The sequence below is a fragment of the Glycine max genome, chromosome 18 (genome assembly GCF_000004515.6).
Source record: "Glycine max cultivar Williams 82 chromosome 18, Glycine_max_v4.0, whole genome shotgun sequence".
Lineage (NCBI taxonomy): Eukaryota > Viridiplantae > Streptophyta > Magnoliopsida > Fabales > Fabaceae > Glycine > Glycine max.
This window is the reverse complement of record NC_038254.2, coordinates 51,214,743-51,238,114: the sequence shown is the minus strand read 5'-3', so window position 1 is coordinate 51,238,114 and position 23,372 is coordinate 51,214,743. Positions and strand designations below refer to the sequence as shown.

General features: G+C 37.6%; 2 protein-coding genes across 2 annotated transcripts; both read left to right on the top strand.

Moving 5' to 3' along the window:
* Nucleotides 1–17: 17 nt before the first annotated feature.
* Nucleotides 18–14,909, top strand: LOC100781481 (uncharacterized). The gene is made up of 8 exons (XM_026126798.2): nt 18–226; nt 313–382; nt 472–562; nt 1,035–1,096; nt 1,555–1,817; nt 1,975–2,011; nt 2,104–2,235; nt 14,467–14,909. The coding sequence occupies exons 1-8, from the start codon at nt 179–181 to the stop codon at nt 14,658–14,660; spliced, it is 897 nt and encodes a 298-aa protein (XP_025982583.1). The 5' UTR covers nt 18–178; the 3' UTR covers nt 14,661–14,909.
* Nucleotides 14,910–15,700: 791 nt separating this feature from the next.
* On the top strand, nt 15,701–23,099 carry LOC100780946 (spastin). Its single transcript, XM_003552300.5, has 12 exons — nt 15,701–16,153; nt 16,260–16,371; nt 17,130–17,349; nt 17,423–17,518; nt 17,621–17,736; nt 18,122–18,202; nt 20,264–20,387; nt 20,896–20,945; nt 21,769–21,859; nt 22,273–22,308; nt 22,439–22,536; nt 22,648–23,099. Exons 1-12 carry the CDS (start codon nt 15,819–15,821, stop codon nt 22,762–22,764), a joined length of 1,476 nt encoding a protein of 491 aa, XP_003552348.1. The 5' UTR covers nt 15,701–15,818; the 3' UTR covers nt 22,765–23,099.
* Nucleotides 23,100–23,372: the final 273 nt, after the last annotated feature.

Here is a 23,372-nt window from a genome sequence, read left to right as displayed (position 1 = left end):
TTCAATTGCATCCGTTCATGAATACCTAGATATAAGTGGGTCAAGCTAATTAGAAGGAAAAGGAGGAAATAGTGAAAGACGGGTGCGTACGTCGTTCCAAGTAAATCACTTTGTCGAGCCCTAATTTTGAATTTGTGCGCCATTCCTAAAACAGTGCAGTGAAAATCACGTATTTGCGATGGAGATTCTGTATTCGAAGCTCTACGACAAGTACACCAAACTCAAGGTTTGTTCTTTAATTGATGTTTCATCGATAACCAACACAGGTTATTAGGCTTTGTTATTGATTCTTTGTTTTCTTTGTCGTTTCAGTCTAAAAAACTCTCCGATTTGGATCACATAAACAAAGAACAAGAAGTTAAATTCGTGAATTACTTGACGGGTACGTTTCTTTCCATTCCTTTCGGCGTGAATTCTCGGAAGAACGACGAACGAACGTGTTCTGAATTTCGAACCCTTTGAGTGTTGCAGCTGCGGAAGAGTTGATAGAGCACTTGAAGAGCGAAAAGGAAGGACTTCTTGAACAAGTCAATGAGTTGAGAACTGAATTGGCTTCACTTAGGCACGTTTTCAACAATGCAGCCTCTCTCTCTCTCTCTCTCTCGCTCTCGCTCTCTCTCTCTCTCTCTTTTTGGTTTAAACATATAATTTAGCCCCTGTTCATGTCAAGGATTCTCAATTTGGTCCTTACGCTTAACAATTCTCAATTCGATCCCTGTTGTCATACTTTGATAGTTAGCTGCTTATATATTCTTAATTTGGTCTACACTTATATGGACCGAATTAAGAATGTGCTGCATGTATAGAGACCAAATCAAGAATGTGTAAGAGAGTTAATGGTAATAGAAACCAAATTGATAGCAGGTAGAGACTGATTTAATAAGTTTTTATCCGTAGGAACCAAATTTAGAATCCGCAGTACAGGGACGGAATTATATGTTTAGCCTTTTCTTTTTTAGTTATTTTTCTGTTGGGGATTTTTAAGGAATGGTTTATTTTGTTTTTTTACCAAAATGTGTTACTTTAAATTTCAGGGCTGCCAAAGAGAAAGAGGTTGCGGATTATCAGAAGCTTTTTATGGAGGAAAAAGAGAAAAGTGAGGCTCTCGATTGTTTTTGTGGTTCTTGAAATTAAAGTTAAATGCTTGTTAAATAATTGTAGGTAGTGCGGATGTTTACATAGTTTTTTTTTAGTTCCTGATTCACATGGAGAATGATAACAAAGTAATTTTTGAAAATAATACTTCTTACAGGATATTAAATAATTAGAAGGTTTGAGATGTTTGGAGTTCAACCAAAACATTATAATAAGTTGCTTAAATAAAAGAATTTCTGCATGTATGTAGGTAATTTATTTTTTTGGATAGCTACATAGCTAATCTTTTTCTTCAGAACTTTGGTGGGAATCTATATTCAATGTTTAAGTTTGACTATGTTTCATTGCATCTTTTGTGAATGTAAGTTCACCACAGCATTTCAATGCCTATCACTAGATGTATCTCAATTTCATTTATTCTTCTTCTCTATTGATGATTTGGGTGTGAACTTTTGGCAGATGAAACTCTTTCTGAAGAAGTTGAGAAATTGCTAAAGCTTCACCAGGAAAGAACATGTCATGATTTATATAATAACAGCAAGATCAAGACCGTAGATGATCAGTTTAAGGCAAACTCCAACAGCTCATCTATAAGAATGACAAGAAAACGTACAAGGCAGATTGCTTTGGAGAAAGAAACAATTCCATCTTTTGAAAATGAAGGTAATTCTGTGGAGAGAGAATCAACACAAAATGCTTGCAAGGAGAGTGCTTCTGATAAGGTGAGTATTTAAAACCCTAAAAATGGAATATACAAGTATGCGTTTAATTATATGAATATGCAAACACACACACACACACACGCATATGCATTCTGTTTAATTTATTTGGGTGGAAAATATAATGACCTTAATATGCTGACATTTTGTTGTGAAAAAGCTGCTGGAGTGCTGTACCAAGGCTAATGATCAATCTGGTTGGTGTTAGCAATTGTTATTCATGCTTTATATGTGAATTGTTTGGTTGGGGTGTTGGTATATTTTATATATACTTCATTGTGTTTTACAGGCATTGGTTTACATGAAAGTGGTCATGGTAACGGGCTTATTCAAGTTCTTTTTGAGTATGCACTGGGCATGAAATTATCCACTGACTATCAAACAGGACGAATATGCATGTCTGCTCTGCATCAATCAAGCGGTAATTCATAATTTTGGATTGTAACTGATTTCTTTGTCTTATTATTTCTTAATCTTTTTATAACTTGTTTGAGTTAATAATTTTTTGGAATATAAATAATTAATATGCTTGGCTAGATTGTTTCAATCTGGATATAGTTTTGGAGTTCTGATGGCTAGTTTGGTGGTCAAGACTCAAGACATGATATGCATGGATTGGACAAGAAGGCAAGATAAAAGGAGAAAAGGAAATGGGCATAATTAGCTCTTATCCTAACGAGTGTGTAAGCACACCAAATAAACTAACATATAGGAGTGGCCGGAAATATGGCTTTGTGCGGTTCAAAGGAGTGGGTGATGTGGGAACGCTTGAACAACAACTGTACAACTTGATTATTAGTGGTCTGAAATTACATGCCAACCTCCTGAAACATGGAAGGGAGAGGAAGATGACTGGAAAATCCAATATTGAGGAGCAGTACAAAAAGGGGCTGGCCAAGGACAAGATAGTTGAGGGCGATAAAGACCAAGGTAGAAAGGTAACAAAATACACTTCCATGAATGCAGGACCACTAAAACAACACCCCCATCGAATGACAACACCCATCTTGTATGCGAGAGTAGTGGCGACAGGCAACAAAATTATGGGGAAGAGGTGGATACAAGGTACACGCATCCAGTGAAAACAAATCTTCACTTGTTAATTCAGCTGTGTATACCCATGGAGAAGAGGACATGGTTCAGCAACGTCTGGGTAGGAAGTCTGAGGAACTTGGTGGCGTTTGATAGAATAGAAGATGAATTCATGTGGGATGAAGGCGAAGATATTAAGACAAAGTACCTTGGAGATGACATGGTGCTATTGTTGGGTCTCACTGATACTAGAGCAGAAGAAATTTGCAAGGAAGAAGTTGAGAATGGAATGTCGATGTTCCATACCCTAGAGAAGTAGAGTCCAAGCCTGAGGACTGGATACAGGTTGGTCTGGATTCTGTGTTGGGGAATCCCATTACACGCATGGGACTTGGAGAACATTAAGAAGATTGCATCGGGGGTAGGGGAAGTGGTGGAGGTCGACGATGACGTTGAAGATCTTCAACGTCTAGATAAGGCACGGGTGCTCATTAAAACCCCATGACACCTTACAATTAACCACGATATAACAGTGTCAATTAACGGGGACGATTATTTGGCTCATAAGGAAGAGGAGACATGTTATAACCCCTGTAGGTGTAAATGCCTTACGGGGAGCCTGATAGGGTCTTTGGATGAGATAATCTTCGATGAGAGCAAAATGAGGCTTCCATTATTGGCTGATTATGTGTCGTTGGAAGGCGAGTTTCCGGTGACAGCTAGGCAAGCAAATGCAGGAGGTCAGCAGAATGAAATTGGTCGAGAGTTGCAATTGTCCGGTGGGCAATGTCTCACGTTAGGACCTAAAGGTAATAACCTTGAGTTACTGACACAAGGACCAAATCAAATTCGGTCCAGAGATGAAAGTCGAGAACAAGGGGAAATGGATGGGAAAGCTTTTAGTGGAAATCACAGACCTACCCAGCGGCAATAGTGTGGTGGTAAGGTCATGAAGGAGAAAAGAGGCCGTTGTCAGGAGGAAATGGCAGCAAGGACTATGGCGGAAAAGGGGAAATATTGTTGTGGTCTTGGAAGAGAAGAATGACAGCAGTAACAAGAATGGAAACAATGAGTACGAAAGGGGCCCACTTTTGACAGGAAATTTTGAATTAAAGGGGAGGGGGTCACATGACTATCTAGAAGATGAGGAAGGTGACAGCCCTTTATTGGGCTTTGCTGAAACAAAAGAAGGGAAAAATAATTGTCTGTGCTCTAAATTAAATGGGCCAGCCCTACGCAATATTCATTTTGAGGCACGACTACTGTATTTCCCCAAGTAGTAGTGAGAGAGAGAGATGAGAGAGAGAGACAGAGACAGAGAGAGAGAGCGAGAGTGATGAGAGAGAAAGAGAGAAAGACATAGACAGAGGTGGAGAGTGGACCATCGTCAGGAACAGAAAGAGAGAGAGACAGAAAGCTGAGCCGTACACGACGGCGGGTCCTGGAAAACGCTACGGTGGCGAATGGCATGGGCAGCAGCGCAATTACCACCACATAAACTGGCGCGACAGAGCCGACATTACGTCGTTCTACTTTACGAGATTCCCAGAGGATACAACGGAGAAGGAACTATGGTATCACTTCAAACAGATGGGGGATGTTAGGGAGATTTTCATCCCGAAACAGAGAAACAAAGAAGGAAGGAGGTATGGATTTGTGAGATATAAGGGAGTTTCGAATGCAAGTTATCTGGAAAGAAAGTTGGATAATATTGTCGTAGGGGGATTGAAACTGCATGTGAACATACCAAAGTATCGGAGAGGAAAAGACACACAAGAACAAAACACTGTCAGCCATGGGCGGCATAAGGTGGGTGGAAATCAAAGGAGCAAAGTCGCAACAACCCCTAACATGAAGCGGTCGTACGTGGAGGCGGTGACTTCACATCCTGTCAACACGGGAGGACAACGACCCACTCCCTCACTCCCGACGGTGCACGGGGTCTCACACTCGTCGGTCACACTCGATATCTCGGAGGAGATGAAGAACGGATATGTAGACACTTGGGTAGGGAGATTGAAGAGACAACAAGTTTTCGACCGAGTAGAAGATGAACTCGCATGGGTCCTTGGCTCAGAGGTATCACCTAAATATCTCGGCGACGACATGGTTCTTCTTATCGGCCTCTCAGACGCAAAAGCTCAAAAGCTGATCCAGGAAGAAATAGACCAAGGCACCTCCATGTTCTACGCACTGGAAAAGTGGAACTCGAAGATTAATCCAGGCACAAGACTCATTTGGGTGCAGTGCTGGGGCATCCCCCTAGTAGCATGGAGCATGGACAATACGCGCAAAATAGTGGCAGCAGTCGGTGATTTGGTCGAAGTCGATGATGACTTCGAAGATATGCAGAGGCTCGATAGAGCGCGGGTCTTGGTCAGAACACCACGGAGACCGACGGTAGAGCACGTGGTTACGACAACCATCGACGGAGACAGCTATAAAATCTACATCGTTGAGGAGCACTGGCATGAGGGGATGGCGTGTGCGCGACATCGTCGGAGTGTTTGGGGGTCCTCCGACGAAGTATACTCTGACGAAGGAGACTTCGGTACCCCTCAGTCTAGGCCGAGCAAAGCTTCGCCGAGACCCACCATCAACAACATGCATGACGATTCAATTTTCCGGCAAGGCATGGCAATACCCAATGGACAAAGTGGTAATGACGACCCACTGGATAATGACCGCTGCGGGAAGACACGTGTTCCTAGCAGTGCTCTGCGTCACCTACGAGAGGAGAATAGAATGGAAACACAGCAGACAACAGCAGGAGCAGGTTACGAAGATGGTGAAAGTCAACCTGCGGGAGTTACAGCTAACGTTACGCCAAAAGGGAAGCATATCCTGGCTAGGTCTTCGGTTAGCGTAGCAGATAGCCAAGAAGGGGAGGCAATAGGCTTAGACCAAGGACACAAAGTGGAAAGCACTTATATCCACAGCAACGGGCCACTGGAGACTATTTCAAACAAGTCACGTGATTTCAACGTGAACCTACTTGGGCCCAATTTTACTTTGGACACCTCCAGACCCACAACCCCTGAGAACCCGCAAAAAGATCTACAAAATCAGCCTGCAAGTGCCATACAGGTCTACTGGAGAAAAAAAGGGTGCGTGAAGAAATGGGCCAAGGATAGTGGGAAATTTCCATGCATCATGGACTCTGTTGACAGCAGAATGGTGGAGACGGACAGAAAGGAACCCGAGACACAACCTCAACTTGGGAGCGCACTACAGGTTGGGATCGAAGACACCATGGGTATGCACGAAGAAGCAAAAATTCAATGGGAAATGGCAAATCAACTAGGGCTGTCATGCGGGAGAGACCACACAAAATTCACTGATAAAATTGCAGAAATGGAGACTAGAGACAGAATGGAAGCTGAAACACTGGGAAATAGAAACAGTCATCATGAACATTCTGTCCTATAATATTCGTGGCTTGGGAAGGGGGGTCAAGTGGTCTGTAGTTAGAAAACTAGTAAAAAGGCACCATGCCGATCTGCTTTGTTTACAAGAAATCAAGAAGGAGTCTATCGACAGAACCATGTGTCAGGCATTATGGGGGGACTCTAATTTGAGCTGGGAATCTCAGTCTGCATCAAATACAGCAGGCGGATTGTTGTGTATCTGGAACGACCAAACTTTTAGGGTTGAAAGAAAAGCAACGGGAAGGGGTTTCATATTTTTGGAGGGTGTCTGGGTACAAAATATGCAGAGGCTATTCTTAGAAAATGTATATGCTCCCTGTGATGTACACAGCAGGTGCACCCTCTGGGAAGATATTAAGCAAATTAAAAGTCATAACCCAGATGGCAATTGGTGTATCATGGGTGACTTTAACAGCATTAGAGACCCATCGGAGAGAGTAAGTGCATTCCTAACGGAGACAGACAGCAACTCCATTTCAGAATTCAATAACTGGTTAGCAGATTTAGAAGTGGATGAAGTACAGTGTGTGGGGAGAAGATTTACTTGGTACAGACCAAACGGAACAGCAAAGAGCAAGTTGGACAGAGTTTTTGTTTCACATGACTGGTTATCCTTATGGCCTGGCAGTATGTATTTCATTTCGGATAGAAACTTTTTGGACCACTGTCCTATTCTGTTCAAAGCCACAAATGCTGATTGGGGACCCAAACCATTTAGGGTCTTAGACTGTTGGCTGACAAAGAAGTCATTTCAAGACCTAGTTAAAGGGACCTGGAGAAATACAACTGTAAGGGGGTGGGGGGGATACTCTCTGAAAGAAAAGATTAAGAGACTCAAGGTGACAATGAAGCAATGGAATAAGCAGAATTTTGGAGATACTGCCAACAGGGTACAGCAGCTGGAGTCTGCACTCAATTCACTGGAGATTAATAGCAATGATAGGCAGTTAACTCCATCTGAATTGGTAGCCCGCAAACAGCTGCAGGACTTGTGGATAGCAGCACAAGCTCATGAATCACTGCTGCGGCAAAAGTAAAAGGTGTGTCTATCAATGGCTCATGGGTGGATGACCCAATCAGAGTTAAAGAAGAAGTCAGAAAATTATTCTTGGCCAGATTTTCTGAACCTGATCCCATCAGACAAGAGTTGTCAGGAATCAAACTAAAGGGCATCAGTTTGCAGCAAAATGAAGTGCTGGTGAGAGCTTTTCATGAAGAAGAAATAAAAGCAGTTGTTTGGGAATGTGGGATTGATAAAAGCCCCGGACCGGACGGATTAAATTTCAAGTTTATCAAACATTTTTGGGAGACATTAAAACCTGACTTCCTAAGGTTTTTTGATGAATTCCACAACAATGGTATCTTCCCAAAAGGTGGTAACGCGTCGTTTATTGGTTTAATACCCAAAGTGAAAGATCCTCAATCCCTTAACGAGTTCAGGCCTATATCGTTAATTGGCTGTGTTTACAAGATTTTGGCCAAGACTCTTGCTAACAGATTGAAGCTGGTAATGTCGGACATCATAGACGAGAGGCAATCTGCATTCATACAGGGTAGGCACCTCCTGCACAGCGTCCTCATAGCAAATGAAGTAATGGAAGAGGCAAAAAGGAGTCAAAAGCCATGCTTAGTGTTTAAGGTTGATTACAAAAAAGCTTATGATTCCGTCTCATGGTCGTTCCTATCACATATGATGAGCAGGCTGGGATTTTGTCCCAAGTGGATAAAGTGGATAATGGGATGCCTTACATCAGCCACAGTTTCCATCTTGGTTAATGGCAGCCCCACTACTGAATTCACTCCACAAAGAGGGCTTAGGCAAGGGGATCCACTAGCCCCCTTGCTGTTCAATATAGCTGTAGAAGGACTAACAGGCTTGATGAGGGAAGCAATGGCTAAAAAGCTGTTCAGTAGCTTCCTAGTGGGAAAGAATAAGGAACCAGTAAACATATTACAATATGTGGACGATACTATTTTCTTTGGGGAAGCCACTATGCAGAATGTGAAGGTTTTAAAAATCATCCTCAGATGTTTTGAATTGTCATCAGGGCTGAAAATTAATTTTGCAAAGAGTCAATTTGGGCAGTGTTCGCTTGGAGGCTCATCAAAGACCGATTGCCAACTAGGACAAACTTAAGGACCAGACAAGTGGAGCTGAATGATTCAAGGTGCCCATTGTGCAACAAATTGGATGAAGATGCAACACACCTATTTTTCTACTGCACTAAGACCCTACCTCTGTGGTGGGAATCTCAGTCATGGATAAATTCATCTGGTGTATTTCCTCATAATCCCAAAGATCATTTTCTGCAACATGAAAATTGGTCTGCTGTTGGAGTTAGAGCTAGAAGATGGAAATGCTGGTGGGTAGCACTCACATGGACAATTTGGAAGCACCGAAACAGGGTAGTCTTGGACAATCAGCCTTTTGATGGAAGTAAGGTCATGGATGACGCACTATTTCTGCTATGGTCTTGGCTCAAGGTTACGGAGAAGGGTTTCACTATGCACTTCTGCTATTGGTCTTCCCATCTCAAAGCAGTCTTCTAGAAGTAGGGAGTGTTCATGAATGTAAAAGTTTTAAACTAGATTTGCAGGGCATGTGTATTTCCTCTATGGGTTCAGTCAGATCCTTAGTATTTTGAATCTGCTGTATACCCATCCTATATTGTACCATAGTACCTCTGGTACTCATATATAATATATCATTACTTTTGCTGAGCAAAAAAAAGGGCCAGCCCTTAGTTGGAAGGTTTACTCAAGAAATAAATGGTGCAAAAAGCAACTGGGTCATAACAAAACAGATGGGCCCAAAGTTGGACAAATAACACAAACAAACAAGGAAGGAAAGCAGCCCAGCAATGACTCAGGTAAACACGACACTTCTCCATTAGTGATGAGGGGTAGTGGGTTGAAGGAAGTTGTTGGATGGGAGGAACAAAACAGTGAACAACATGTAACAGGGGCTTCAACATTAGTTCCAAGTCCTACAACCTGTTACCAGGTAAAAGAAGCAACAATGAATTGGGTCATGGCAAAGAATTTGGGAGTAATTTGCAGTAAACAGGAGGGTTCAATGGTCTCTAAGATGATTAGTATGGAAGAAAGAGATAAGGAAGAGGCTCGAAGGTTGGGAAATAGGGAGGGTGACTAATGAAGATCCTAGCTTACAATATAAAGGGGTTGGGGAGGGGGGTAAAGTGGGCCTCAGTAAGGAAATTGGTAAAAAAAAAGAACGAATTGATATGTTATGCCTACAAGAGACTAAGAAGGAACAATTAGATAAGGTTGTATGCCAAGCTTTGTGGGGTGATTGGGATGTCAGCTGGGAATTGCAGCCAACATGTAATAGTGCATGAGGAATACTATGCCTCTGGAGTGAACAAACCTTCAAACTGGAGAAGAAGTTCAGTGGCTGTGGTTTCATTTATTTGGAAGGAATTTGGGTTGCTGATGGTGCGAAAGCGACTATACTGAACATCTACTCACCATGTGATGTGGTTATGAAGAGAAACTTGTGGAAACAAATTAGACAATTGAGAAATGCAAACTTGGGAGGCCTATGGTGTATATTAGGTGACTTTAATAACATCAAAAGAACATCAGAAAGAGTAGGCATTTGTCAAAGGGGGCAAGATGAGAGGATTATGAAGGAATTCAATGAATGGATTGCAGACTTAGAGGTTGAGGATGTGCCTTGGGTGGGAAGAAAATTCACCTGGTATAGACCAAATGGGACAGCTAAAAGTAGATTGGATAGAATTCTTGTATCTGCTGAATGGTTTACTAAATGGAAAGGAAGTACTTAGTTTATAATGGAGCAGAATTTCTCAGATCATTGTCCAATTCTGTTGAGATCTTCAATTGTTGATTAGGGCCTGAAGTCTTTTCGGGTTCTAGACTGTTAATTTCAAGACAAATCTTTCAGGAATGTTGTTCGTGAGTGTTGGACAGCGAACTCTATAGGGGGTTGGGGGGCTTTGTTTTAAAGGAAAAGATTAAGGGAGTAAAGCAGAGGTTAAAAGCTTGGAACCAGACTCGGTTTGGTGATACTCAGCATAAGCTAAGAAGAATTGAGCTGGAGTTGAACAAGCTGGAAAATGAAGGGGATGAAAGACAATGGAATGATCAAGAAGCTGCTAAAACAATTGCAGGAGGATTTGTGGGCAACAACTCATTCACATAAATCCATTTTAAGGCAAAAGGCAAGGAGTAAATGGATCAAGGAAGGGGATTGCAATTCTCGCTTCTTCCATCTGATAGTAAATTGTAATCACAGACACAATATGTTGAGAGGAGTGTTTGCTGATAGGTGTTGGATTGATGAACCTAGCAGGGTCAAAGAGGAAATTCGATAATTCTTTAAGAAGAGATTTGAGGAGATTGAGTGGGAGACCCAAATTACATGGGTTCAGATTTTAGTCCATTGGCTAGCAGCAAAATGAGTTATTGGTGGAGCGCTTTGATGAGAAAGAAGTCAAGGTTGCATTGTGGGAATGTGGCAATGAGAAGAGCCATGGACCAGATGGGCTAAATTTTAAGTTTATCAAGGAATTTTGGGACTTTATCAAACCTGACTTGCTCCGTTTTTTGGATGAATTCTATGTTAACAGAGTATTTTTGAATGGAAGCAATGCTTCATTCCTAGCATTGATCCCTAAGGTTCATGATCCCCATAATCTCAATGAATATAGACCTATCTCATTAATAGGTTGCATGTATAAAATTGTGGCTAAACTGCTATATCAAGAAGGCTGAAGAAGGTGATGCCAATCATTATAGATTTCATAGAGGGTAGACATATGTTGCACTATGTAGTTATTGCTAATGAAGCGGTTGAGGAAACAAAAAGATGTAACAAGAGCTGCCTAGTGTTCAAAGTTGATTACGAATAAGCATATGACTCAGTAAGTTGGGACTTTTTGTTGTACATGTTGAGGAGGATGAGTTTCTGTTCTAAATAGATTGCATGAATTCATGGTTTTCTCAAATCAGCTTTTATTTCCATATTGGTTAATGGGAGCCTCATAGCTGAGTTCACTCCTCAAAGAGGACTCAGACAACGGGATCCACTAGCCCCACTTCTGTTCCATATTGTTGCAGAAGGGTTATCTGGTTTGATGAAAGAAGCATAGGAGAAAAATCTGCTTGAAGGTTTCTCAGTTAGAAGAAATAATGTGAAAATAAGTATATTACAGTTTGCAGATGATACAATTTTCTTCGAGGCAACAACGATGGAAAATGTAAGAGCAATCAAGGTGATATTGATGAATTTTGAGTTGGTATCAGGATTAAAGATTAACTTTGCAAAAAGTAGTTTTGGGGTGATTGGGATGTTTTAGCAATGGATGAATAGTGCTGCAAGTTATTTAAATTGCAGAACGATGGAAAATGTAAGAGCAATCAAGGTGATATTGATGAATTTTGAGTTGGTATCAGGATTAAAGATTAACTTTGCAAAAAGTAGTTTTGGTGTGATTGGGATGTTTTAGCAATGGATGAATAGTGCTGCAAGTTATTTAAATTGCAGATTGTTGTCTTTATCTTTTCCTTACTTGGGCATCCCTATTGGGACAAACCCAAGACGTAGTGCGACTTGGGATTCTATTGTCAAGACATGTGAGAGAAAATTGTCAAAATGGAAACAAAAGTATCTTTTTTTTTGGGGGGTAGGGTGACTTTGATAAAGTCAGTCCTGAACTCGATCCCTATTTATTTCTTTTCTTTTTTCAGGGTTCCGAAGAAAGTGGTGGATAGGTTGGTGAGGTTGTAGCAGTGGTTTTTGTGGGGAGGAGACACAGAGCAGAAGAAGATTGCATGGGTGAATTGGGGTTCAATCTATTGTCTACCAAAGGAAAAAAGGGGGTATGAGAATCAGGGATCTGGTGAAATTCAATTTTGCTCTTCTCGAAAAATGGCATCGGAATTTGTTTCACCACCTAGGAGAACTGTGGGCTCAAGTTTTGGACTCAATATGGAGGATGGAGGAACTTGGATGAGGCAAGAAGGAACAACATATAATCTTTATGGTGGCAGGACCTTAGTTTCATTTGTCATTCGACTGAGGAGGGGAGCTGATTTAAAAGTGGGACAAAATGGAATGTTGGGTGTGGATCAAAGGTGATGTTTTGGGAGGATGATGGAAGGAAGATGGTATACCGTTGATGGAGAAGTACCCTAGACTTTACCACATTTCTCAACAGCAGTACCAATATATCTAGTAGATGGGGATGATTTCAGATGTAGGTTGGAAATGGAAATTGCAGTGGAGGAGATTCCTTTTCAAAGCTGAAATGGCTTCTAAGTTTATGGAGGTAATAGAAGGTTTCGTTGTACAAACTTAGCGACAAGACAGTTGGGTCTAGAAATGAGATTCAAGCAGGACATATACAATAGGGAATGCGAACATGTTGCTTGACAGGGATTCAACAGATGAGAACCAGGATGAAGTCTTTACTAAATTATGGAAACTCAAAATCCCAAGTAAAGCCTGTTTCTTCGCTTGGAGATTAATCCAGGACAAACTGCCAACAAAGACCAATTTAAAAAGGAGGAACGTGGAAATTAATGATGCCATATTTCTCAACAGCAGTACCAGTATATCTAGTTGATGGGGATCAAAGGTGATGTTTTAGGAGGATGGGTGAAAGGAATATGGTATATTGCTGATGGAGAAGTACCCAAGACTCTACCACATTTCTCAACAGCAGTACCAGTATATCTAGTAGACGGGGATAATTTCAGATGTAGGTTGGGAATGGAAATTGCAGTGGAGGAGATTCCTTTTCAAAGGTGAAATAGACATGGCTTCTAAGTTTATGGAGGTAATAGAAGGTCTCGTTGTACAAACTTAGCGGCAAGACAATTGGGTCTGGAAATGAGATTCAAGTGGGACATATACAATAGGGAATGTGTACATGTTGCTAGACAGGGATTCGACAGATGAGAATCAGGATGGAGTCTTTACTGAATTATGGAAACTCAAAATCCCAAGTAAAGCCTCTTTCTTTGCTTGGAGATTAATCCAGGACAAACTGTCAACAAAGATCAATTTAAAAAGGAGGAACGTGGAAATTAATGATGCCATATGCCCATTCTGCAGAGATAATGAAGAGGATGCAGCACATTTATTCTTCAGTTGTGCTTAAATCATGCCGCTTTGATGGGAATCGGTGTCTTGGATAAACATGGTGGGAGTATTCCTGCAAATTCCAAGACATCATTTCCTCCAACATTCCTACTGCAACTTTTCTGATATTAGGTTACAGAGATGGCAGACTTGGTGGATCTCCCTAACATGGTGTATCTGGCACCATAGAAATAGAGGATTGTTTTTTCAAACGACAGCTTTGACGATAAAAAATTGATGGAGGATGCTCTATATTTCTGCGGGACATGGCTAAAAAACTTGGAAAAAGGATTTGACATCCCATTCCACCATTGGTCCAGTTATATCAGGGGGATTAGCATATAGATACTGTGTAGTTAAGTGCCAAGCTTACTGTCAGATCTATGGTTACTTAATTCTTGCTGTATAGCTTGTATTAGGACACCATAGTTCTGCATTTTTTGGTGCTGGTTTGTATATACAACAGTACCCTTTGTACTGCTATTATTATTAGTATATAATATAATCTTACCTTTGCTGATAAAAATAAATAAATAAATTGCATACAAATAACAAAATTGCCCCTACCTATATAAAGGTAAAAATTGGGAGGGTTACTGGGTTTTTTTCTTAAAAAAAAAGTAGAGCATTGAATCAGGACACACAGATCATAATTCTGCAATGAGCATAAAAACAGGGAAGGGGTGAAGATACTCTGCTCAGTATCTGTACCTCAGTCTGAGACACAAACATGACACACAGTTGCCAGTGAAATTTTCGTTTTCCTCATATTCCTGTCTTCTCACAATTTCTTTTCAGAATATCTAGGATTTCTTCTCTTTTTTTTTTTGGGTGGGGGTGGGGTGGGGGGAACAAGTGTTAGTTTTTGGACACTTGATGATCTTCAAGTTTTAGTTCAAAGTTATTTTATTCTCGGTTCAGCAAGACCTTTTGTTTCATTCGTGGGTATTTCTTTGACAAAGCTGATCTTGGTTCTAAGTTTTAACTAAAATTCTAGTGATTTAACATTTTGCATACATGTAACTGCTTGGTTAACATGTTTCTTTTATTGCAACCTTGGTAGGTTACTCCTTCAGTTTATCGTGGATTGGCAAATCACCAGGAGAGGAGGAAGCAGAGCTGCTGTACCATGTTATATCTCTAGGCACATTTGAAAGAGTGGCACCGGAATGGATGAAGGAGGACATCATGTTCAGCCCTAGCATGTGCCCCATCTTCTTTGAAAGGATATCTCGTGTTATCAAGTTGAACCACTAGTGTTCTTCTGTAGCATTGATCCGCCGAATCTGTATTTACTGTACATATTAACTGCTTAATTTTTATTTGGAGAACACTAAGTTGATTTTTGCGTGTAGATTAGTTTGTTTCTCTCCAATCCCATTTCATATTCCATTAGCTAATTCAAAGAATCTGTAAGGTTATTTGGAAGAGCTTGTATAGCTTAGCTCGTTGTGTGCTACAGCAAGAATTTAATTAAGCTTATGAAGGGAACGTGATTTTAAGAAAGGGACTTATATTTCTTCGCAAGTTTTTTTTAACCTAGTTTTAGACAAGTTTTGAGGTAAATGCTATGAAAAGTTTATATGATAGTAGTAAGCTCTTGTAATTAATTTGCTTATTTCAATACACTCGAAGGGTCACATTTATTGTTAAAGGAGAAAATCATGATTACTTTCGCTTCTTAACATGATGATTTTTAACTTACCATGATGATATAAGGATGAAAAAACTAGTTAGTCTGTGAGTCTGTTGTAAAAAGAGGTTTTTTTATGTAGCATTGAATTGATACCAATACTGCATGATGATAGTGGCGTTTTCAAGTGTATTATGTATTTTTTACAAGTGAAATCCTGTCTGATACATCTATTTGATTAATCGATAGCATTTACTTAATCAGTTAAATATTTTAAAAACTTTACTACAACCAATTAAGTATATATTTGATAACTTATACAAAACCAGTTACATTCGTGACAAATTTTACTGTAATCAATCAACTAAATATATAATTTAAAGACATACAGAATCATTTAAATATTTAACACATGTTATTACAATTTTTTTAATTATCATAATTAGAAATTTTAACTTTCTGATAGATTCTTACAAACTTATTTTTTTTAATCAATTATGAGATTAATATTATTGTCATAAATTAAAAAAAAAATTAAATATTCAGTTATTCCTTTGCTTACCGAAGCACGTCATTGTCGTGTGACTGCTTGAGGCTTTGAGCCAAACAAGCTTACACAATACACTTTTATTTACCAAAAATCAATCAAATCGAACAACACATTCATTAAAAAGTAAAAACAAAAATCAAATCTAAATATACAATAATAAGTTAAACGGACGCAAACCCAAATTGGCTTTTGCGAGTGATGAAAAACACAGAATCGCGTTTGCGACTGAGGAATGAGTTTCCTGCAGGGTATCGTTGATTCCTTCAACTCCATCTTCATACCCGATAACAACAATTATCACGACACCAATTCTCCTTCTTCTTCTTCTTCCTCAACGAATCGAATGGAAGCTTCTCCTCCTCCTCCTCCTCTTCCTCCTTCGGTTTCGAACGAGCGCGTTGCCTACAAGCTCAAAGGCTACTTCGATTTGGCGACGCAGGAGATCGCGAAGGGCGTTAGGGCAGAGGAATGGGGCTTGATCGACGATGCGCTTCTCCACTACCGTAACGCGCACTCGATCCTCCTCGAAGCTAATTCAACTCCCGTTCCGTCCTACATCACTTCCAGGTACTCACAATTTCACGCCAATTAATTGTTTCTTCGATGCAAAAGTAGGGTTTCTGAATGAGTTCTAATAATATGAATGTTTTTTTGTTGATGGAATCTGTGGCAGTGAACAGCAGAAGGTGCAATCTTATCGAGAGAAGATATCCAAATGGCAGAGTCAGGTTTCTGAGAGATTGCAGACTCTCGCTAGACGAGCTGGTAGCTCATCTGCTAATCAGGTATGAATGTAGTTGGTGTTTAGATTTTCAAAGCAGAATGTGTTGTTTGCAGAGTTAGTTTTTGCTTTGTTGTTCTGAAATTTGAGGTTGAGATTGCAAAGTGTCATTGTAAGGAACACATTAACTGTTAAAACTGTTACCTCTGTTCCATGATGTTTTAGACTTTTTTTTCTTCATAATTATTGATTATTGATGTTGTACATCAAAGTCTCGTTAATTAAACTACCGAGACTGTGTATCAACTGACATGGGTTTGTTTCAGTGTAAACGATTGTCTTGAGTTTGAGCTCTGAGCCTGGGTATGCAGTTGTGTTAAGAAAAAAAAGGTCTGATTAATTTATTGATTTTCACTTATATATCCTATTTAACAATTGTTACTGACTTACAATAGTAATTTATAACCAGTAATGAGCTATTAAATAAGGTATTTTAATTCAAATCTAACTATTATTTTTTACATATATTAAGTGCTTCTTAATCTGTGTTAACCTTAAACATCAATAGATATGGAATGGAGGCATTGTTTTTGTATCATAAATGAGGGGATTCGGATTACTTCCATGTAGGCAGTTATAGTTGTATTTTTAAGAAGTAATTATGTTGGCTAATGTTCAGAGTTCAGAGCCTTTGGACTTTTCAGCAACCCTGTTAAATTACAATCATCGAGTGTTCTTACTTCATATTTGTCATAGGGTACTAATTTTATGATTAGATAAACCTTTAATGTTTCTTTTCTTTTTCCTCAAAAATGTTTGCAGAGCACCTCAAAACTTGCCCAAACTGTGGCAGTTCCGATTAAGCCATCGAGTACTAGAAAAAATGTGTTACAAAAGCCCCCTCAAAGAACAGGTCAGGTGAATAAAGTTGGAAGCCCAAAATCTAGTCAAGGGTCTGGTGTAAATTATGATGACAAACTAGTTGAAATGATTAACACTGCCATAGTAGATAGAAGTCCTTCTGTTAGATGGGAAGATGTTGGTAAGAATCTATGCATGTTCGCTTCTTTGTTTTGTATATTATCATTTCTTTGATTATTAGTGTGGAAATGCAGCTGGGCTTGAAAAGGCAAAGCAAGCTTTAATGGAAATGGTTATTTTGCCAACTAAGAGAAGAGACTTGTTTACGGGTCTTCGAAGGCCAGCCAGAGGTAATGCCATAGGACCTCATTTCATTTGGTTATATATTGGATCATGGTGAAAATTGTAGAATGAAAATGCCAAATATTGACATTGCTGAACATTTGTTCTAGGTTTGCTTCTCTTTGGTCCCCCTGGTAATGGAAAAACAATGCTTGCCAAAGCAGTGGCTTCAGAATCACAAGCAACATTTTTTAATGTCACAGCAGCTTCCTTGACATCAAAATGGGTATGTCTCTATTTGTGTATCAGTTGGAATTATAAGGTCTTAGTTATAGAAGGAGGAAAAGGAAATAAAAGAAACTTAATACATGGAGATTTGACGTTTTACTTGATTTGATATGATGCTTTATGTGTTACAAAATCCTTGTTTAAACTAATGCTAGGTATAATTACAAATCATGAAATATTACAAAATATGGAAGCTAATCCCCAACACGTAGTCCTAATCCTAGATATTCTGAATTATTCCAAAATAAAATCAAGATATTATTGGATAATTTTTCATATATTCTAGTAGTATCCTTGTTTAACTCATTTATTTCTTATGTTAATATGTTTAAGGAATGGTTATGACTTCAGAAGTTTCTCCATGATTAACTTGTGCTCAATAGGTGGGTGAAGGTGAAAAGCTTGTCCGGACACTATTCATGGTAGCTATATCCAGACAGCCATCTGTAATTTTCATTGATGAGGTATTTCTCATGTTATAGATAAAGAAATTGTTGTCCTCCTACTAAACATGACTAGAAAGACATCATAGAAGAATATGTTTAGGGAATAGGGAATATTTTTTTAGCTTGCTTTAGAAGCAATGAACCACTTCAGAATCAATTCTCCCAGAGCTTTGTTTGATAACTATTTGAAGTTTTGAAAATGTCCAAATAAATGCCCTCTGCATTTCAACTATTTTTGTTTGAAACTTGGTTCAGAGCACAACATTAATTGAGGCTATTATATGTGTGTCAATTAAACAATGGAGGCTATTATATACAATAAGTGTCATGTCATAAATACAAAGATTACAGTAATCCAAACCTAATTATCTTGATTAAATAATAATATATCCACACACCCTATTTACTTTATTTCTAACAAATTTCATTGAACTACTATTCTTAAAGAGCGTAGAGCGCTTGTTTTAAAATGATGTGGCTAAGGATCCCTTTTGATAAAAGTTGTATCTAGTAATTTTATCTTCTAACTGAATTAGTTAATGACTTGAAATATTTATTAAGATTGATGATGCATATAACTCATATAAGCATGGTTATGAAACTCTAGAGTTAACTCGTTAACTCTTACAAGTTTACGAATCCACTTACCCTCTGTGAGTTGACTCATAAGTAAACTCTCTTTTTAGTAGACTCTGGGTAGATTTTATAAACTTTAAAGTAAACTAGGTAGACTCTCGAGTTTACCACCAAGTCAACGAGTCAACAAATTAAAAAAATTAGATCAAAATGTAAGTAATTTTGGATTATTTTCTGTCTGTTTAGTGTTTAACATATCTTTCTTTAGTATGTTGTTTCCAAATAAAAAAAAAATATCACATTTAATAGCATCAAACCCCTTGTTCTCTAATAATATCAAACCCTTAATAGAAATGATCTACCACTACTATAACATCTGCAAGTTATTATCTAGTAGTGATGCATTACTAGATTTGGTTATTTAAGTATTGTGAAATTTATGATTTACTATTTTGCTTTATTATATTGTTGAAATGTTTAATTGGTATATTATTTATAGATATTTTATTATTATTTTTATATGAAGTAGACCCTTACGAGCATGGTTATCAAACTCTTACGAGTTTATGAGTCTACTTATTCTTTGTGAGTTGACTCTTGAGTAAACTCTTTTTTTAGTAGACTCTATAAACTTTAAGTAAACTTGATAAACTCTCGAATTTACCACCGAGTCAACGAGTCAGTAAGTTAAAAAAATTAGACCAAAATGTAAGTCATTTTTGGTTGTTTTTTGTCTGTTTAGTTTTCAACATACCTTCATTTAGTGTGTTATTCTTAAATATAAAAATTCTCACCTTTAATAACATCAAACTCTTGTTCTCTAATAATATCAAATCCTCGATGGGAATGATCTACCATTACTATAACATTTGTAAGTTATTATCTAGTAGTGATGCATTACTAGACTTGGTTATTTAAATATTGTGAAATTTATGATTTATGATTTATTATTTTACTTTATTATATTGTTGAAATGTTTAATTGTTATGTTATTTATAAATATTTTATTATTATTTTTATATGAAGTGGACTCTTACGAGTCGAGTTTATGAAACTCTCACGAGTCTACGTAAACTCTTGAGTTTGATAACCTTGCTTACGAGTCTACATGTTGAGTCCACGAATCGAGTTTATAGAACTCTTACGAGTTTACGCAAACTCTCGAGTTTGATAGCCTTGCATATAAAAAAATAAAGTGTCAATTTTTAGTGAAACAAAGATTATTTCTTTTTCACATTAGTCTGCCCTGGTTTGTAGCACTCTTAGTCTCAGGGTGACCAGCATTATCATTGATTGTCCCAAATTCTAATCCCTTATGATGGCTATAGTGTAAAGTTAATAAGTCATGCTATGTTGTTGTGTTTAACTATTAGTTTTATTTTCCCAAAGCCATGCTAGTTAAATAGGAGAATTCATAAAGCAGAAAGAAAAGGTTGTATTCTTTGCATCTCAATTTTTTTCTCCGCTCAAACAATAGTAATTTCCTTTCTTAACTGATAACAGATTGATAGTATAATGTCAACAAGGTTGGCAAATGAGAATGATGCCAGCAGACGATTAAAATCTGAATTTCTTATCCAGTTTGATGGGGTGACCTCCAATCCTGATGATATTGTGATTGTAATTGGTAAGCATTAGATCTGAAGATTCTTGATCATTCTGTTTCTAAAAATGAGCATGATCTAGAATTTAGATCCACTACAGTGGTAATTAACAGAATAACATGTATTGTGCAATTATAATTGGTAGATGGGCTTTTGGCCTGTTCCAGAAATAGCTGTTTAATCTCATCTATTGGAACATCGTGAGGCCATTACACAATTATTAGAGTTACCTCTCTTTTTCTCTTTTACATTAGCTGTATCTCACATTTTGTGTGGTATGTCAGGAACAATATTAACTCCTTTGCTATATGGCTTGCATTGTACTCTGTCCTCCTAAAAACATGGCATCTTAATATGATGGATGCAAGACTAATTTAGCTATTGTAGATGTGGAATTGCTTCCTTTATCTTTTTTTTTTTATTTCGCAATATTATGTGAGTTTGAATATAGATAAGTGAATGCCTGGTCATGTGTCTATAAATCTGTTAGTCTTCCTAAACTCATAAATTTCCTTTTCCTTCTTAATATAGGTGCGACAAATAAGCCACAAGAATTGGATGATGCAGTTCTTAGGAGACTGGTAAAAATTTCTTTAATGTCCTATACTGGAAGTGTATGAAATATAATTCCAGAATGTCATGTTGCTAATGTGATTTTTAAATGATATTTTATCTGTTAGATATAAACGATCTTCTAATTTTATTCTCATTGATATATATATATATATATATATATATATATATATATATATATATATATATATATATATTTTTTTTTTTCTTGAGCTGATGGTGTGAAATATTGTACAGGGATATTTTTTTATTTTTAGTCCAATGACTTTTATATGCCTTGCAATAGGTTAGGTTGATATACCTTAAGTAATGGATAAATAATGTGATTCTATCGTATTGTCTTGAATAGTGGTTTTAAAATGGTCATATGAAATAGAAACCCTTTTGTTGATAATAGTATGTTTCATATATACCTTTGTTAATTGTAACATGACTGTATTTGGTATACCATAAACTTCTATTCTAATAATCAGTATTCTCTTCTATGTACCTTGACAAATTTCTTAGGCTCCTAGCAATTGTTTTATAGGGAGTTTCTTTGCATGGCAATATGGAATTCGTATACTTCCCCTGGACTTATGTTCTCTGTTACAATTCCTCTTACAACATTCTAAAATGTTGAGTGGAAAAATAGAATAGATTTCAAATAAAAAAAAAAAGAATCATTAAAACACTTTGCATTATATTTTTCAAGAGACATGCCATTTGTGCCCATTGAAATCTATGCATGATAGTATGCCATGGATAGTGATAGTGGTTATAATGATCTTTGAACCACATGCTGCTTCTCTACTTACTCTATTCTTGGGTTTGCTGTGAAATATTTACTAGGTAAAGAGAATATACATACCTTTACCAGATGAAAATGTTCGGAAGCTACTGCTAAAACACAAACTCAAGGGTCAAGCATTCTCCTTACCTAGTAAGCAATTTGCTCATATTTTATGCTTTGTTATACTTCTTTTGATTTGTGTACTATGTGATGCTACTGAATGTATTTCCTGGTTATTTATTCTTCTAAGTATTCTGGTTTTATTGTGGCTGGCTTATACCTTCTTTATTTATTCTGGTTGTGTGTGAAACCTTTATTTATTATGGTTGTGTGTGGAACTTATTGCAAAATTTGGACAAATTAGTTTACTTGTTATTGTTTGCCCAACAAGATACTTGATTTCACAGGGAATAGCCATTTTTTATTAATTGTAAGAGTTTGTATTTCTGTTGTATGCTTTAAACTTTTGTTATTTACATCTTTCATAAAAGAAAGCTCAACGTTATTATTATTAGTTTCCCTGCTCTGCTTTTAACTGAAAACTTCGGAATTTTATGTTGCAGGTAGAGATCTAGAGAGGCTTGTAAAGGAGACCGAAGGTAATATTTGTAGCTAAAATACACATTTTGCTTGTTACAAGTTTGAGTCCTGATGAGAAAGAAACCAGAATGTTGAGATATTCTTTTTTTTCCTTTTTAAATATGACGACTCGATATTGTTGGTTTGCAGGATATTCTGGCAGTGATCTACAAGCCTTGTGTGAAGAAGCCGCAATGATGCCCATTAGAGAGCTGGGTGCTGACATTCTTACTGTTAAGGCTAATCAGGCATGCTATTTGAAAATTGAAATTACTATGTCTTTGGATAGGATTAGTATAATCTTGTAAATGAAAGCCTTTCTTTTATTTTTAAAAGTTAACTATTTTAAGTTTTACCAGGTAAGAGGACTGAGGTACGAGGATTTTAAGAAGGCAATGGCTACCATTAGGCCAAGCTTAAACAAAAGTAAGTGGGAAGAGCTTGAGCGTTGGAATGAGGATTTTGGTTCTAATTGAAGTCATATTCTGATGCATATATATGCATGAAATAAAAAATAAAAATAAAAAAAACTGTGTACATAACTGAAATTAGACTAGACGAAGGCATCAAGGTCAGTGGCTAAAATAATTCTAGCGGCTAGCCTTAAATGACTGCCTTTATTTATTTTAACATTTATTCTTTGTATATCTTTCTGAGATTACCATATTTAGGGATTGTAAATCCCTTCCCCCGGGGGTTTTCTGGGAAGAAAAAAGATTGATAAATTGCCCTGGAAATGAGGGGAGAAAAATATTGAAAAGAAGGTTTTTTTTTTTAAACATGGCAGTATATGAATTTTCAAGCTTTTAAATCGGAGTGTAGTAATTCTTTCTATTTTATTCTTTTTTGCTTTTATCAATAAAGTATAGTGATTCTTTGAGACTTAGTTGAACCAGGGTAATGGATTTATCATAAACCTAGTTTTCGAGAGCATATTGGACATAATTTATGATGATGAGACTATGTTTTACGTCACAAGTATTCGTCTATTTCTCATATCACTGGCTATTATTTTTCTCTTGTATGCTTTAATTTAATTTAGTTTAATCGTTAAATGTAACATTTGTATCATTCAATTTTCACG